A 14,062-nucleotide genomic window follows, 5' to 3' on the forward strand; every position below is an offset into this window, starting at 1 on the left:
TGCTCCCTCTAGATTCATCTTGACTTCGAAGGCCATTAAATGTTCCTAAGGGTCCATAGTGTCATTGTATTTCATGTCAGTTGATTTATCAAAATCTTTGGCAACTTGACCTTTAGGACTTTTTTGGTGAATTGGGTGGTTCCCATTATCACGGGTTCATTCCTTCTTCATTTGGAATCTCTTTAGCGTTCAAATTTTCGCGATCTGCTGCTATTCTGTCGCCTACTATGATGTCGGTTTGGCGATCTCTCGTTTCTTTGCTTTTTTCGCGATACGGTTTGGGAGATTGCTTCACTCGTGCGCTCCGGTTGGTAGTCTTTCTTAGAGGCGATCTGATCCTCCAAAGTCTGCATCCGATCTTGGAGCTCTTAGATGATCCAATTTGCTTGCTCTCCTAAACCGTTGAAAGTTCTACTTTCATTAGAGTTGTAGTCTCCTTCTCGCAATAGTTGTTTTTTATGATTGTGATTTGGTTTAGTGTGGATAATGCTGGTTATCTTATTGTGAGGTGAGAATTGTCGTCATTCCGCGGTTCACGCACTAGCGAGTTTGGGTGATCATTGTGACTTGAAAGCTGCTCTCCACATTTGTCTGCCATGCCACCAAGTTTTGCAAGTAGGGGTAACAATAGGGCGGGTAGGGGCGGGTTTTTGCCCTACTCGACCCTGCCCCACCCTACAATAATCCGCATCGAATACGTCCCACTTCTACCTACGGGTAGCAAAAAAAGTTAAACCCTAATCCGCCCTACTCCTATTCACCCCTATAATTATTAAAATCTAATAAATAAAATTAAATTTAAAAATTTATATAACCATCGTTACATACATAACATAAATTAAAATAAAAATTTAAATATGATACAATATTATTAATTATTTTACTAATTATTTTATATATATATACCGGAGGCGGATAGGGGCGGATTTAACCTAAATTCGATCCCGCTCCGTCCCGCTAAAAATCCATCCCAACGGTACGGGGACGGGTATGGGCGGGTGGGTAGGGTTGCCACCCCTATCTGCAAGTGCCTACAAATGGCGGCGCCAATGTATAGGAGCTTATTCATACGAGTTGAGTAAGAGATCGGAAATTTGCAGGTCTTGATGATGGAATGATCCGAGCTCTGAAGCGGCAGAAGTGGTACCTCCAAAGACACTCTAATGTTCAAGTTAGAATAGATCTAAGAGATAAAAGGTGTGTAGAATGAGTAACTTATAAGGGCCTCTAACTTCTTTTTATATAACTAATGGTAATTATCTCATCTATCTTATCTGGCTAAGATAAAAGAAATATTTAAATACAAATGTTAGTTAGAGATTGTAAAACCAGGTTAGGCCATCAAAAAGCGGCCAACCCGAATAACCAGGCAAGAGGCCATTCGAATGTGGGATTCGGGAACTGAATCCGTAACCATATGCACATGTGATAGTGTAATGAGTAAAGTTCAGAAATACATTTTTCACTCTTCTATTCATAATTCTAGTTTCCTTCTCTCTATATTCCTTTGTTCTTGGCTTGTGTTCATCATCTTTGGAAGACTTTGTAGGAAGTACAAATCGTAACATGGTCCGTCCTAGTATCATCAAAAAATTCAAAATAGACTAAATATGCGGGGCCAACCTATTTATTTAATAAAATAGACGAATTTTTACTTTTAAAATTAAATCTTTTAAATTTCGAGTTAAACAAATTAAATGAATTAATTAAAAAAATGAAGCTTAAATGGATTAACTTGAGGCTAAACGAGTGGCAAAATATTTTTTTAAAGAAAATAATATAAAAAATAAACGGGTCAATCCATTTAATTAGTTGGGTTAGCCATATAAACCGTCTAAGTTAAAAATTTATGACCCATGAATAAAATAAAATTGCATTAGTTAATATGTACGTAGTTAACTATACTTAATTATTATATATAGATATAGTTGTTCATGCATGCAAAACTCTCCGGCTGATACTCTCCCAAAGCCCATACTGGAAAGATGTTTCGATATGATGCATAGTTGATCGTACAGTTCCTATAAAACATTCCTGTGGCATCCTGTAATTTTTTTTAAATAATTGGATCGGAAATTATTAAAATTATATTGATGACAGAAGCACACATGCATATTGTTTACCAAGTGCTAAGAAAATTAATATATGGAGTAATTACCGGTTGAGGAAAGTCTCCATCTTCCATTTGTGAATTAATTATTAACTTTATTCCTTTGTGTATGGGTGTAGGATCAATCTCAGCCTTAACCAAAACTGCAGTAATTAGCACAATATTCATATTTTGCATCTAAAAATCTTCATTCTCTCATAACATAAAATAAAGAAATGGGAGAAAAAGGAACTTCATTCTCTCGTTTTAATACAGTACCATCACATATACTGTCGATCATGTTTTATACCATCTCCTGTATTCATAATATTTGTTATTTTAGTTATTTGTATACCAATTAAGAAATAAAAAGACCAAAATTGATTACCACTACCTTCAATTCACAATATCTGCTACCTTAAAAATATTATTGATTCGATATATTTGTCATTTCATATTTTAATAATGTAACGTTTATTAAATATTTACAGAACCTTTTTTTAGTCATAAAAGATTTTACAATTTTCCACCAGAGTTATTGCTTCAACACAAATTCAGTCCTTTTCATCCAGGTCATTATTTTCTTTTTTTTTTTTGGGTTCCACAATTTCAATTCTTTGTGTAACCACTTATTTGCTTGTTTTATTAGTATTTTTTTTTTCTCTAAGTAACTCCATTTTCTATTATATGTTAGGGAAAATCATGTGCTACTCTCGCTTGCTTTACATGCCCATAGTATACATATATGGAAAGAGGTTTGTGGGTTCTATTACTGACTTAATCAAATCTCTTAGAGAAGAAATGTACACTAAACCTTACGATGAAATCAACTGGCATAAAGCTCGGAATACTATTGCTAAGGTCAACAAAAATTTTGTTGTTATTTACTTTTCTTACTTAAAAGCTTATTATTTGCTTTCTCTAGGTTTATGTTATGCCCATTGTTTTCTACAGTGAAAAAAAAATCCGTCGGACAAATTGTCAAATTTAGTGTCATGTTGAGCTGGATGGAATTTGTGTAAATATCTTGAAAAATTGCAAATAATTATTCCTTGAGTTTTATCTTTATAATTTAGAGTTCAGACATTTTAAAAAGAGGACGTCATTCTATATGTGTAGAAATGTGGTGTATAATATAATTATGTGATAAGTGTCTTACTAAAAGACAAAATCTATCTTTATTCAAACTGTCTACAAATTTATTACAGTGTAATTTCACGTGATGAAACTGATAAACAACTATGATAATGTGAGGTATTAATAGTAATTATTAGCATAATTATGGGCTTGTAAGTTGAGCCTTTTTAATTTTTTGGACAAAAGGATAAATTTAAAATAGATACACATCTATTCTATTATATCAAAATCGGATGTCTGCACTTAATGATGGAGCTGACGTGACATGTTCTGGAGAGTGTTTCCCGATTTAATTATTTTAACTCATTCAATACAATTTATTACCATGACTTAATTATATCAGCTAATTAATTTGATTAGATATTTAAATATTAATATAATTTATTATAATATATATTACTTAATTAATTTTACTACATTAGTTATAATTTGTTATATTAGTTAATTAATTTATTCATTTATAAAGTCTGAAATAAAATAAATAATTTATTGTTTATTCTAATTGAATTCATTAAATTTAATTATACATTATATACGAATTAAAAATAATTTGTAAATCACTTTATATTATACATGTATTAACAAAATATTATATATGTCTTAATGTGTTAATTAAATATTATATATGCACAAAAAAATAAATACAAAGATGATTTATATAATATTAATAATATTATATTAGCACGGTGATTTTTTTTGTTTTGATATCATATAGTATTAATAATGATAATATTATTATATAGTCTTATATAAACTTTCTAATATTAGTATAGAAAATTGGAAAATTATTCCTTATGGCAAACATTCTTAGTAGAATAGTGTGTCATTTATATAGTATTGATAATTATTGCTTAATTTAAAAGTAATTGTATGTTAGTATCTTAAATTTATTTTCAATAATGACCTAAATAGATAAATCTAATTGAATTGAATGATTATATAAAATAATTTATATTATTAATATACTAAAATTAAATTTATTTTTTTGTACAGAATTTTATAGGTAAATTTTATACAAGATTAAGTAATTTTTTATTTTTTTATTTGTTTTATCTGTGTTACTTTATTTAATTTTAAGTAGCGTCATATTTACAATTACTGCCAGTATGATATTTTATAAAATATGAAAATCAATTTTTTTATAATTTAAATATCAATGTTTGAATAGAAGAACTTAACAGACTCACAATGAGAGAGAGAGAAGAAAATTTACCTAGAGAAAAGAAACTCGGCATGAGAATGGTGGCGACGGGCTCAACAACGACGGTAACGGAATGAGCAGCGATGATGACATAAGTTGTGAACAGTGACGGACCCAGAAAAATTTAGTAATGGGGACAAAAATATAATAAAATTTAGGTATGGATTTTTTTTTCTTCCCATGATATTCAACAAGTTAAGAACTAATTGATGATTGGATTTTTGATGGTTTAGAATTTTACTAATGAAATCTCGTTATAAAGTATAGTTTCTAAACCAAATAATAATCCTTTCATACAAAAGATTGTTTGTCACAAGTAACAAATCCCTAATTTTATAAACCGAAGTATTCAAACCTCAGGTCGTTCTCCCTAGAAATTACAATAAAGTGCCTTGTTATTGGTTAGAAATGTGTTTTGCGGTTTTGGATAAGAAGCATGAAAAGTAAATGGCAATGAAAATAAACTAACAACTATAAAAAGGCTCTTGGCAAGGTATGAAAATTAGAAGTCCTATCCTAGTTATCCTTCTCAATTGTGATGAGAATTGTTCATTGCTACCGCTTAGTTAACCCTTACTAAATAAAGGAAAGTCAAGTGGATGAATTGACTTGAGCCACAAGTCCTAGCCAACTCCCAAGGAAAGACTAGCTCTAGTGCACTCCAAACCAATTAGCAATCTCTTCAATTACCAATCAACAAAGGAATTAGATAACTCAAGTGTCACTAATTACTCTACCTAGGCCAAGAGGAACAAAATCTATACTATATCTAGAAGAGGCATTTCAACAAACACATAAAAGACAATAAAAGTAAACAACATAAATTGCAAGAATTAAAGAGAGATCTAACTACAAAGGCAAGAGATCAACAATAGAAAAGCAAAGAAGAACAATTATTATGAATTACCTCTTATTGAATTGAAAGAAAATGGAAGGAACAATAGTAGATCTACAAGACTACAACAAAGTATAAGAACAACATAAAGGAAATTACAATAAAAGAATGGAAGAAGAATGAATGTAACAATAAGGAATTGAGAAGATAGAAGTAGAAGAAGATGTATTAAAACCTAGATCTAAAAACTAAACCTAATCCTAATCCTAATTCTAGAGAGAAGTGAGAGCTTCTCTCTCTAGAAACTACTTCTAACTACTAAACTAAGCTAAACTAAACTAATGGTAACTAACTTTCCCATCCCTCTTCAATCCTTGGCTTAAATAGGATCAGAAATGAGTTGGATTGGGCCCACAAGACTTGTAAACTTGCTAGCCACGAGTTTGCATGAAGTGAATCACCTGCACCAATGGTGCGTACGCGTACAATGCACGTACGCGTCCTTATACGTATAGCAACTATGGCAAATCTTATATCGTTTCGAAGCCCCGGATGTTAGCTTTCCAACCCAACTGGAACCGCATCATTTGGACCTCTGTAGCTCAAGTTATGGTCGTTTAAGTGCGAAGAGGTCGGCTTGACAACTTTCCGGTTCTTTCATTTCTTCATGAGTTCTCCAACTTTTCATGCTTTCTTTCTTCATTCCCTTGATCCAATCTTTGCCTCCTAAACCTTAAATCACTTAACAAACATATCAAGGTATCTAGTGGAATCAAGGTGAATTAAATTTATTTATTTTAAGACCTAAAAAGCATATTTTCACTCTTAAGCACAATTAAAGGAGAATATACAAAACCATGCTATTTCATTGAATAAATGTGAGAAAAGGTCTACAAAATACTCTAAATTCAATACAAGATAAACCGTCAAATTGGGGTTTATCACTAATCCGTCATGAATTGGAATTCCATTTAAGAATCTACAATTGGCCGGCAACGAGTTGCTATACATACGAGACAGAATTCGAACTCTCAATACTTATTTAAGCGGACGACTAAGTTGATCACTTGATCAATCTAAATTGGTTTATATATATTCAAAATTTAAAATTAGAACTATCTAATACATATTAATAAGAACTAGAAATATACACACAATCATTATTATAATATTTAAAATAATAAAAATATAATTTCATACACATAGTATAATATTTAAAATAACAAAAAATATTTATAAGGACTTTTTTATTTTTAAAATAATTAAATATTATTTTTTATATATATTTTTAAACAATTATTTTACTTAATTATCAAATCTAAGCTACTTATTATAATTTTTATAGTATAAATAAATTTTTTAACCAAAATAATTACAGTATATTAAAACATAGATAATATATTTTTTTTATCTTAAACAATTTTTAAAAAATCACTAATAATTTAAGTTGTATTTAATTAGAAAACTAAGTTTTAATTTAATTATTAATTAATTAACTAATATAATATAATTAATTATCATTAATTTTTGAGTGTATTTATTTATTTTTCGTACTAAATCAAATTTAACAATATAATTATTATTATGTGTTAAGTTTAACAAAATATTTTTTAACATAAAATACAAAAGAACTATTTATATTTTATTTTGAGACAAATATAATATAATAAGTGGTATATATGTATATAAGTATTAATTTTTTTCAAAAAAAATTGTGGGGGCAAATGCCCCCTCTATATTAAACGTGGGTTAGTCTCTGGTTGTGAAGGAAGATGGGAGTTGTGAATAGGTAAGTAGCGATGGACTCAGCAACAACATGACAGGAGCTATGCGATTTTTTTGTGAAGAAGTCGAGAAGAAGAAGATTTTAGGTGAGGATCATTGAGTTTATCTTGCATGACTATAGAATATAGACTGAAACTACGAATCATGTGTGATGTGAGGCAAATCCGAATTACTATAAAAGTGTTTATATATATATATATATATATATATATATATATATATATATATATATATATATATATATATATATATATTCGAGGCGAGTACACCCTAAACCCGACGATACCTGTCTTAAGCAAAATCTGTCCCAACTCGAGTTAAGTTATTACCCTTTTCATACGGGTATAGACGGGTCGGATACCTGCGTATTCGAAAACTCCTGCCAAGTCTAACCACGTATTGATTCTCCTTTTATTAAGGGTTTATTGCTAGCCAATGGATTGCTATATACACAAGGCGAGATTCTAACTCCTAATAGTTGTTTAAGCGGACAAGTGAGATGATCACTTAACAAAGTCAAATTGATTAAAATAAATACTAATTATTTTTAATATTTTAATATTAAAAATTTTAAGAGTGATTTTAATTATAACTTTATGAAAAATATTTATAATAATAATAATTATTATATATATTATTTAATTTTTTAATAAAATTTTTAATATAATTTTATGTATTATCCCGTATAAGATACGGAAACATACACTAATAGACAATAAAAGTCTAAGCATACTGACCCTCACAAATTATTTATTATTTTCTTTCTTTTTTTTTTCCTTAATTCTCTCTATATAATATATATAGGACCATAAAATCCAAAAAACAAAATCTCTGTCTTCATGGTTAATTTAGTCTATTAATTAACATATATATTAATTTCTTATTTATTTAAATATTATCTAAATAATAAAAATAATTATTTAAGATAATAAATTTTTTAAAATTAATAAATTGTAAAAATTTATGATAAATATATATAACAAAAAATATTTTAGGAACAAAATTATTACACCAAAATAATTTTAATTTTGGTATATATATATATATATATATATATATATATATATATATATATTAGATTTTTTATCTACTTTTCAAACAAAAAGAAAATACATTTCTCAAAAAATAAAAAGAAATAAGAATTCCTAATTTTTTTTCGTGATTTTTTTCATTCTAATATGAAATTACATGAAATGTTTTCTTCTTTTTAATGACAATACAAAAGTTGTAGTGTAAATTATGATATGTTCTCTTAAGTCTTAACTTTAATTCACAAATAATTTACTCACTAAATTTTTAAAATAAAGAATTTCACCGAGTTATCAAATACTCTCGTATAATGTATTTTTTATATTTATGTTTTTTATAATTTAGTTTTAATCTAATAAAATTTAAAAATAATTTATTTTAATTTCTAGCAATCAAAATATTCTGCAATAGTAGGTTAGATACTTACGAAATGTTTTCAAATAAAAAAAATAATTAAGAGTTTAAACTTATCTTTTTTAATTTTTTTTAATTTATAAATAAAATTTTTTGAATGTTTTATTTTTTATATTTTTAAAAAATAACATATATATTTAAATTTAAGGATTAATTATGACTTTTAATAATTACTTTTAAAAAAATACAACTTTAAATATTTTACTATATGAAATCAATAAAACCAATAAAATATTTTTCAAAAGGACAGAAAAAAGTATTTTAAAGGGACTAAAATGCCATAAATAAATATCGAAGAAGTAACCAACGCAAGTTGGCACAGATGGATGAGGGTCTGTATCTCTTAACCATCTCTTCCGGATTCGATACTCACTGGAGGATGGAAATGGAACTTGCTTGCTTGGGAGGGTCGCTCACTTTGTGTGCCTCTACAGTACCCGAGAGATTAGTCATTGGACTTCCAATCTAACGAATATCCTCGTGCAAACAAAAAAAATATCAAAGAAGTAAACTTTCCAAAAAACATTAGCAGCTTTTACTGTAAAGTCACTCTTTTGTCCTAAAAAAAACCCAACTTATAAGCCCATAAGCCCACAATTATGCTAACATATTACTACTAATAATATATTTGTTTATCAACCTCATCACGTGAGTTGTACTATGTATCCTTGTAGATAGACTGAGCCAAGACAAATTCTATCCCTTTAGTAGAATACTTGTCGCTTAGTTATAGCATACACCGCATTTTTACACATGTAGAAAAGTAACCCTTTCTACATCGAAAAATTCACCATATTAAAGTTATCAAATGGTGAAAAAAATCTCTATACTAACATTTTGTCAAAATAATGCTTTCACTGGGAAAAGTTAACAGAAAATTACTCACCTTTTTTACAAAGTATATCTTGTTCATGCTCCAAAAATAATCCCTTCACATATTGTAGATTTTATTTAAAAATCACTCATAAAAAGTAATTTGGGAACAAAAGTTTACAAAATTTTTTCTTCCCCATTTTTATTTTACTATTTAATAATAATAACTTTAAGATAAGTAGTAATTTGTATATTTTAAACGTTCAAAATCTAAATTGCAGATGAGCTAATAAAAATTCAGGAGAATTACATTATTCTCCCCTACTTTAGATGTATATATGAAATTGAAATGGTATGTTATAATTTCAGGAGCATGTCTACTATCCACATCCTTTAATAGAAGATGTGTTATGGGGATTTCTCTATCACACTATCACATTGGAGAGCCCTTGCTAAATCGGTGGCCCTTTTCAATACTTAGACAGAAAGCACTTCAAATTAGTAACTACCTTTGCATTGGAGTTGTAGAGAAGGTATATATGAATAGTAATGCTAGAAAATTAATATTATAACAGTTAATTTTAACTAATATTATAGTAGGTTATTAAATAAGTCTAATATAAAGTTTATTAGAGAGAAAATTTTGTTGAGTTTAAATTTCATATATATTTTTTAAATGAGTTTCAAATGTTCTTAATTTTAAGAGTTTCGAATATTTTTTTTCTTGTGTTTGAATGTTGGTTATGTAACGTTGAGTTTTTTAAATATTTTTTTTATATATGATATATAAAAATAGAATCCAACTACAGAATTAACGTTTTCTGTTAATACGAGCTAACATTTTGAAATTATTTTTTTATTTTAAATTTTAAATCTTAACTTTAAAATTTAAATTCTCAAAAAATAAATATTAAAAAAAATAATTTTACGGTAAAAAATTTAACTAATATTAATTAATTAAAAGTTATTAACCTGTATTTATTTTTTGAAATATATATTAATTATCACAACATTGTTGTATTTATATTTATAGTTTCAATATCCATAATATATAGACACAATTAATCATTAGTTAAATGTAATGGAAGGTGATGGCTTTGATTGCACAGTGGATTGATGACCCCAATTCGAAGGCATTTAAACTTCACTTAGCTAGAATACCCGATTATTTCTGGGTTGCTGAAGACGGCTTAAAAGTTGCGGTTAGTATTATTTTCATTTTAGTATATATATAACGAGGAAAATATTTAAATCGGGGCTATTGGATTTGAGATGAATGGTTATTGGTTAATATCAAGGTTGTGAGAACCGGACCGGTCAATAAACTGGTGAGGTCATTGGTTCAATAGTTCATTAGTTCGACTGGGGTTAATCAGAATTTAATCGGTTTAATTAAATATTAAATAAAATTATTAAAAATTTTAAAATAATCTTAAGTATATAAATTCAATCATTTTTAACTTAATAAAATTTAAAATTTCACATAATAAATTATCCATTACTTAATATTAGAGGTTCACAAATAACTTTAAACATCAAAGTTTATAACTAAACAAAAAAAAAACGCATATAATGATAAACCCATAATGTTCTACATTCAAAAGAAACAATTACTAGCAAGTTTTCAACTAATTAAAGGTGCAACTCATCAAAAATCATTATTATCATTAAGTATTTCAACATCTCCATTATAAACAGGCAATCCAAAGCCACCATCATCAGAAGTACCACCAAAAGAAGCTGTATTTGAAGAATCAGCAACATTAAACAAATCCACATCAAGTTCCACGTCTCCTCCATCTAATAAAATAAAATAGAAAACCAAGAAAAAATTAAAGTTACAACTTTACATCAGATATTAAGAGGAAATGAAACAAGTTTTGCTATTTCAATCACCTTTAAGATATGAAGGCATAGCATTATCCGTGTAAATTAAATTTTCAATGCCTTCGATGTCTCCATTAGTAAATTCAGGATCATCTTCATCCGGCATTACCCAAAAATCTACTGTGTCAATGCTTTGAATGTCAATTGGATCATAATTCATCTTCTTGCGATGCATTCTAGATTGAAGGCGTAGATTATAAGTGACATAAACAATGTCACTTAGCCTTTGACGCTCTAATCAGTTCCTCCTCTTTGAATGGATTTGTTCAAAGAGGTTCCAGTTCCTCTCACAGCCAGATGATGAAGATGTTTGATGAAGAAGACGAATTGCCATTTTTTGCAAGTTAGGAGCACTCCCACCGTGTAGCCTCCACCATTCACCTTCCAGGATATGAAAGTCAACCATCAATTCTCATTCAATATTTAAAAAACATTCAAAGTAAATTGAACATAGAAATATAATAACTTACTAGGTTCAAGTCTTTTAATTGCTTTCAATGCACTTTTCCTTCCAAAATTTTCTTTTCGATTTCGATACAACTGTATCTCTTGCATTGCGGCAACTGAGTCATCGCAAAGAGTTTCAATATCAAATAAATCAAGTAAAGACCTCAAGATATTTGCCTTCTCAACAAACTTCTCACTATAGAAGAAATCTGGATTCAAGAAGTATGCTGCTGCATGGAGGTCACGCTTCAAATACTTATCCCACCGTATTTTCAAGATACTTGTATAAGGTGTGTATTCAAATTTCCTATTTCTAAACATTGTCTTGATAGCAATTTTGGCTCTTTGCATGCCCTCGTACACGATATTTAGAGAAGGTGTCTCATCAGCATCAACAAGCCTCAATAATTTAATAAGAGGACCAACAAGCATAACAGTAGTAAAACAATCATCCCAAAACTTACTATCCAAGATAATTGAATTAACCATCTTCCCATTGACACTCTTGGATAATTTATGAGAAGTGAAATATTTGTCCACCATCAATGATTGCAAGTCTTCTTTATGATCATATATACTTTTCAAAGTAATGAAAATAGTAGCAAAACGTGTAACTCAATTTCTTTCCACTCTTTTCTTTTTCTAAGTGATGCGGTATTTTATAATCCACAAACTAACCGGTAAGTGCATCGGGTCGTACCAAATAATACCTTATGTGAGTAAGGGTCGATCCCACGAGAATTGATGGATCAAGCAACAATGATTGATTGATTGGCTTAGTTAGACAAGCAGAAAAAGGGTTTTGAGATATTCAAAAGGTTTAAATTTGAAAATATCAGAAGACAGGCACGCAAGTAAAAAAGTTGAAAATAAAATATTGGAGAAAAAGTTAAGGCTTCAGAGTTATCTATTTTTCCGGATTAACTTTTCTTACTAACTATTTTAATAATGTAGGATTTAATTTATGGAAAACTATATGTGACTAGACCATAATTCCTTAGACCTTTATAGTTTTCTCTAAAATTCATTAACTGCCAATTCCTTGGTCAATTAATTCCAATTAGAAGCTGCATGATCAAATTCCAGTTTATATACCACAAAATTCTAATTACCCAAAAATAAAAGGATTATATGTCACGTATCCCGTTAAATTCAGATAATTAAAATTTAGGAGAATATATTTTCAAGCTGTTGTTCAAGTAAAGAACTTTTTCAAGTTTTACAAGAACTCAAATAGAAAGAGGGTCATACTTCTATTCCACCCAAATTCATAAGATAAAGAGCGAAAACAATTCTTAAATTATAAATCCACACATGAATTAAAATAGAATAAGCAATAAAATCAATCCATACAAATAGACAGAGCTCCTAACCTTAACAATGGAGGATTAGTTGCTCATGGAATGCAGAATGTAAATTTGTATAGAATTTCCTAATGGAATCTCCCGAAATGTAACCCCCAATAGAAGAGAAGTCTCTCCTTTTTATAACTAATCCTCATTAATTTAAAATATAATATCTAAAATTAAGATAATAACTTTTCCTATTTTCAAATTTAAATTTAAATTTAAATCAGAATTAATTAACTACTCCGCGTCTTGTAACGTGGGGACCACTTGGCTTCACTGGATCTGCGCCTAACTTAGGTGCTAAAATGGGGCCCAAAAATCACCCCTAGCGTTTTCTGCGTTTTCTGCACGTGGCGTATGTCACGCATACGCGTCAATGGTCTTTTTCGCAAGTCACGCGGACGCGTCGGTCACGCGCACGCGTTGCTGTGCAATTCTTCAAATCACGCGTACGCGTCAGTCACGCGCACGCGTCGCCATGGAAAGCTCCAAATCACGTGCACGCGTCAGTCACGCGTACGCGTCGCTCCTCGCTGCCATCTCCTTTGATTCTTGTGCTGAGAAACTCCATCAAATCCAGCCGAATGCTACCTAAAATAAACAAAATTGCAAAAGACTCAAAGTAGCATCCATATTGGCTAAAAGATAATTAATTCTTTATTAAACTCAATAAATTAGATGCAAATTCACTAGGAAAAGATAGGAAAGATACTCACGCATCACAACACCAAACTTGAATTGTTGCTTGTCCTCAAGCAACCAAAACTAATATAAGTTTAGGATGTGAATTTGCATGAGAATGAGAATTCAATTAAGCTTATGTCTCTTCTTATAGTGGGGTTTACAACTGCAATTCTGAATAGTTTTGGCATATCACTCTCCTTTAAATCAGAAGAATGTTACTGTCATCTGGAATTAGAATCCGGATAATATTATGAATTCTCTGATCTTTTGTAACTCAATTTAATCCTTGAACACATCAATTTTTCTTTGGTGCTTTGCACCTTGAGCCTAGCCGTGACTTTAAATATTTTGTCTCAAGTTTTACTTGACACAGAAACACCACAAGCACTTAA

The 14,062-nt window shown here is 29.3% G+C and overlaps 1 protein-coding gene across 1 annotated transcript; it reads right to left on the reverse strand.

Moving 5' to 3' along the window:
• Window positions 1-11,428: 11,428 nt before the first annotated feature.
• On the reverse strand, window positions 11,429-12,180 carry LOC112803775 (uncharacterized). The gene is made up of 2 exons (XM_025847241.1): window positions 11,661-12,180; window positions 11,429-11,571 (listed from the first exon to the last, which is right to left on the reverse strand). Exons 1-2 carry the CDS (start codon window positions 12,178-12,180, stop codon window positions 11,429-11,431), a joined length of 663 nt encoding a protein of 220 aa, XP_025703026.1.
• Between the last annotated feature and the right edge of the window lie 1,882 nt (window positions 12,181-14,062).

This window comes from Arachis hypogaea, chromosome 5, assembly GCF_003086295.3.
Source record: "Arachis hypogaea cultivar Tifrunner chromosome 5, arahy.Tifrunner.gnm2.J5K5, whole genome shotgun sequence".
Classification (NCBI taxonomy): Eukaryota; Viridiplantae; Streptophyta; class Magnoliopsida; order Fabales; family Fabaceae; genus Arachis; species Arachis hypogaea.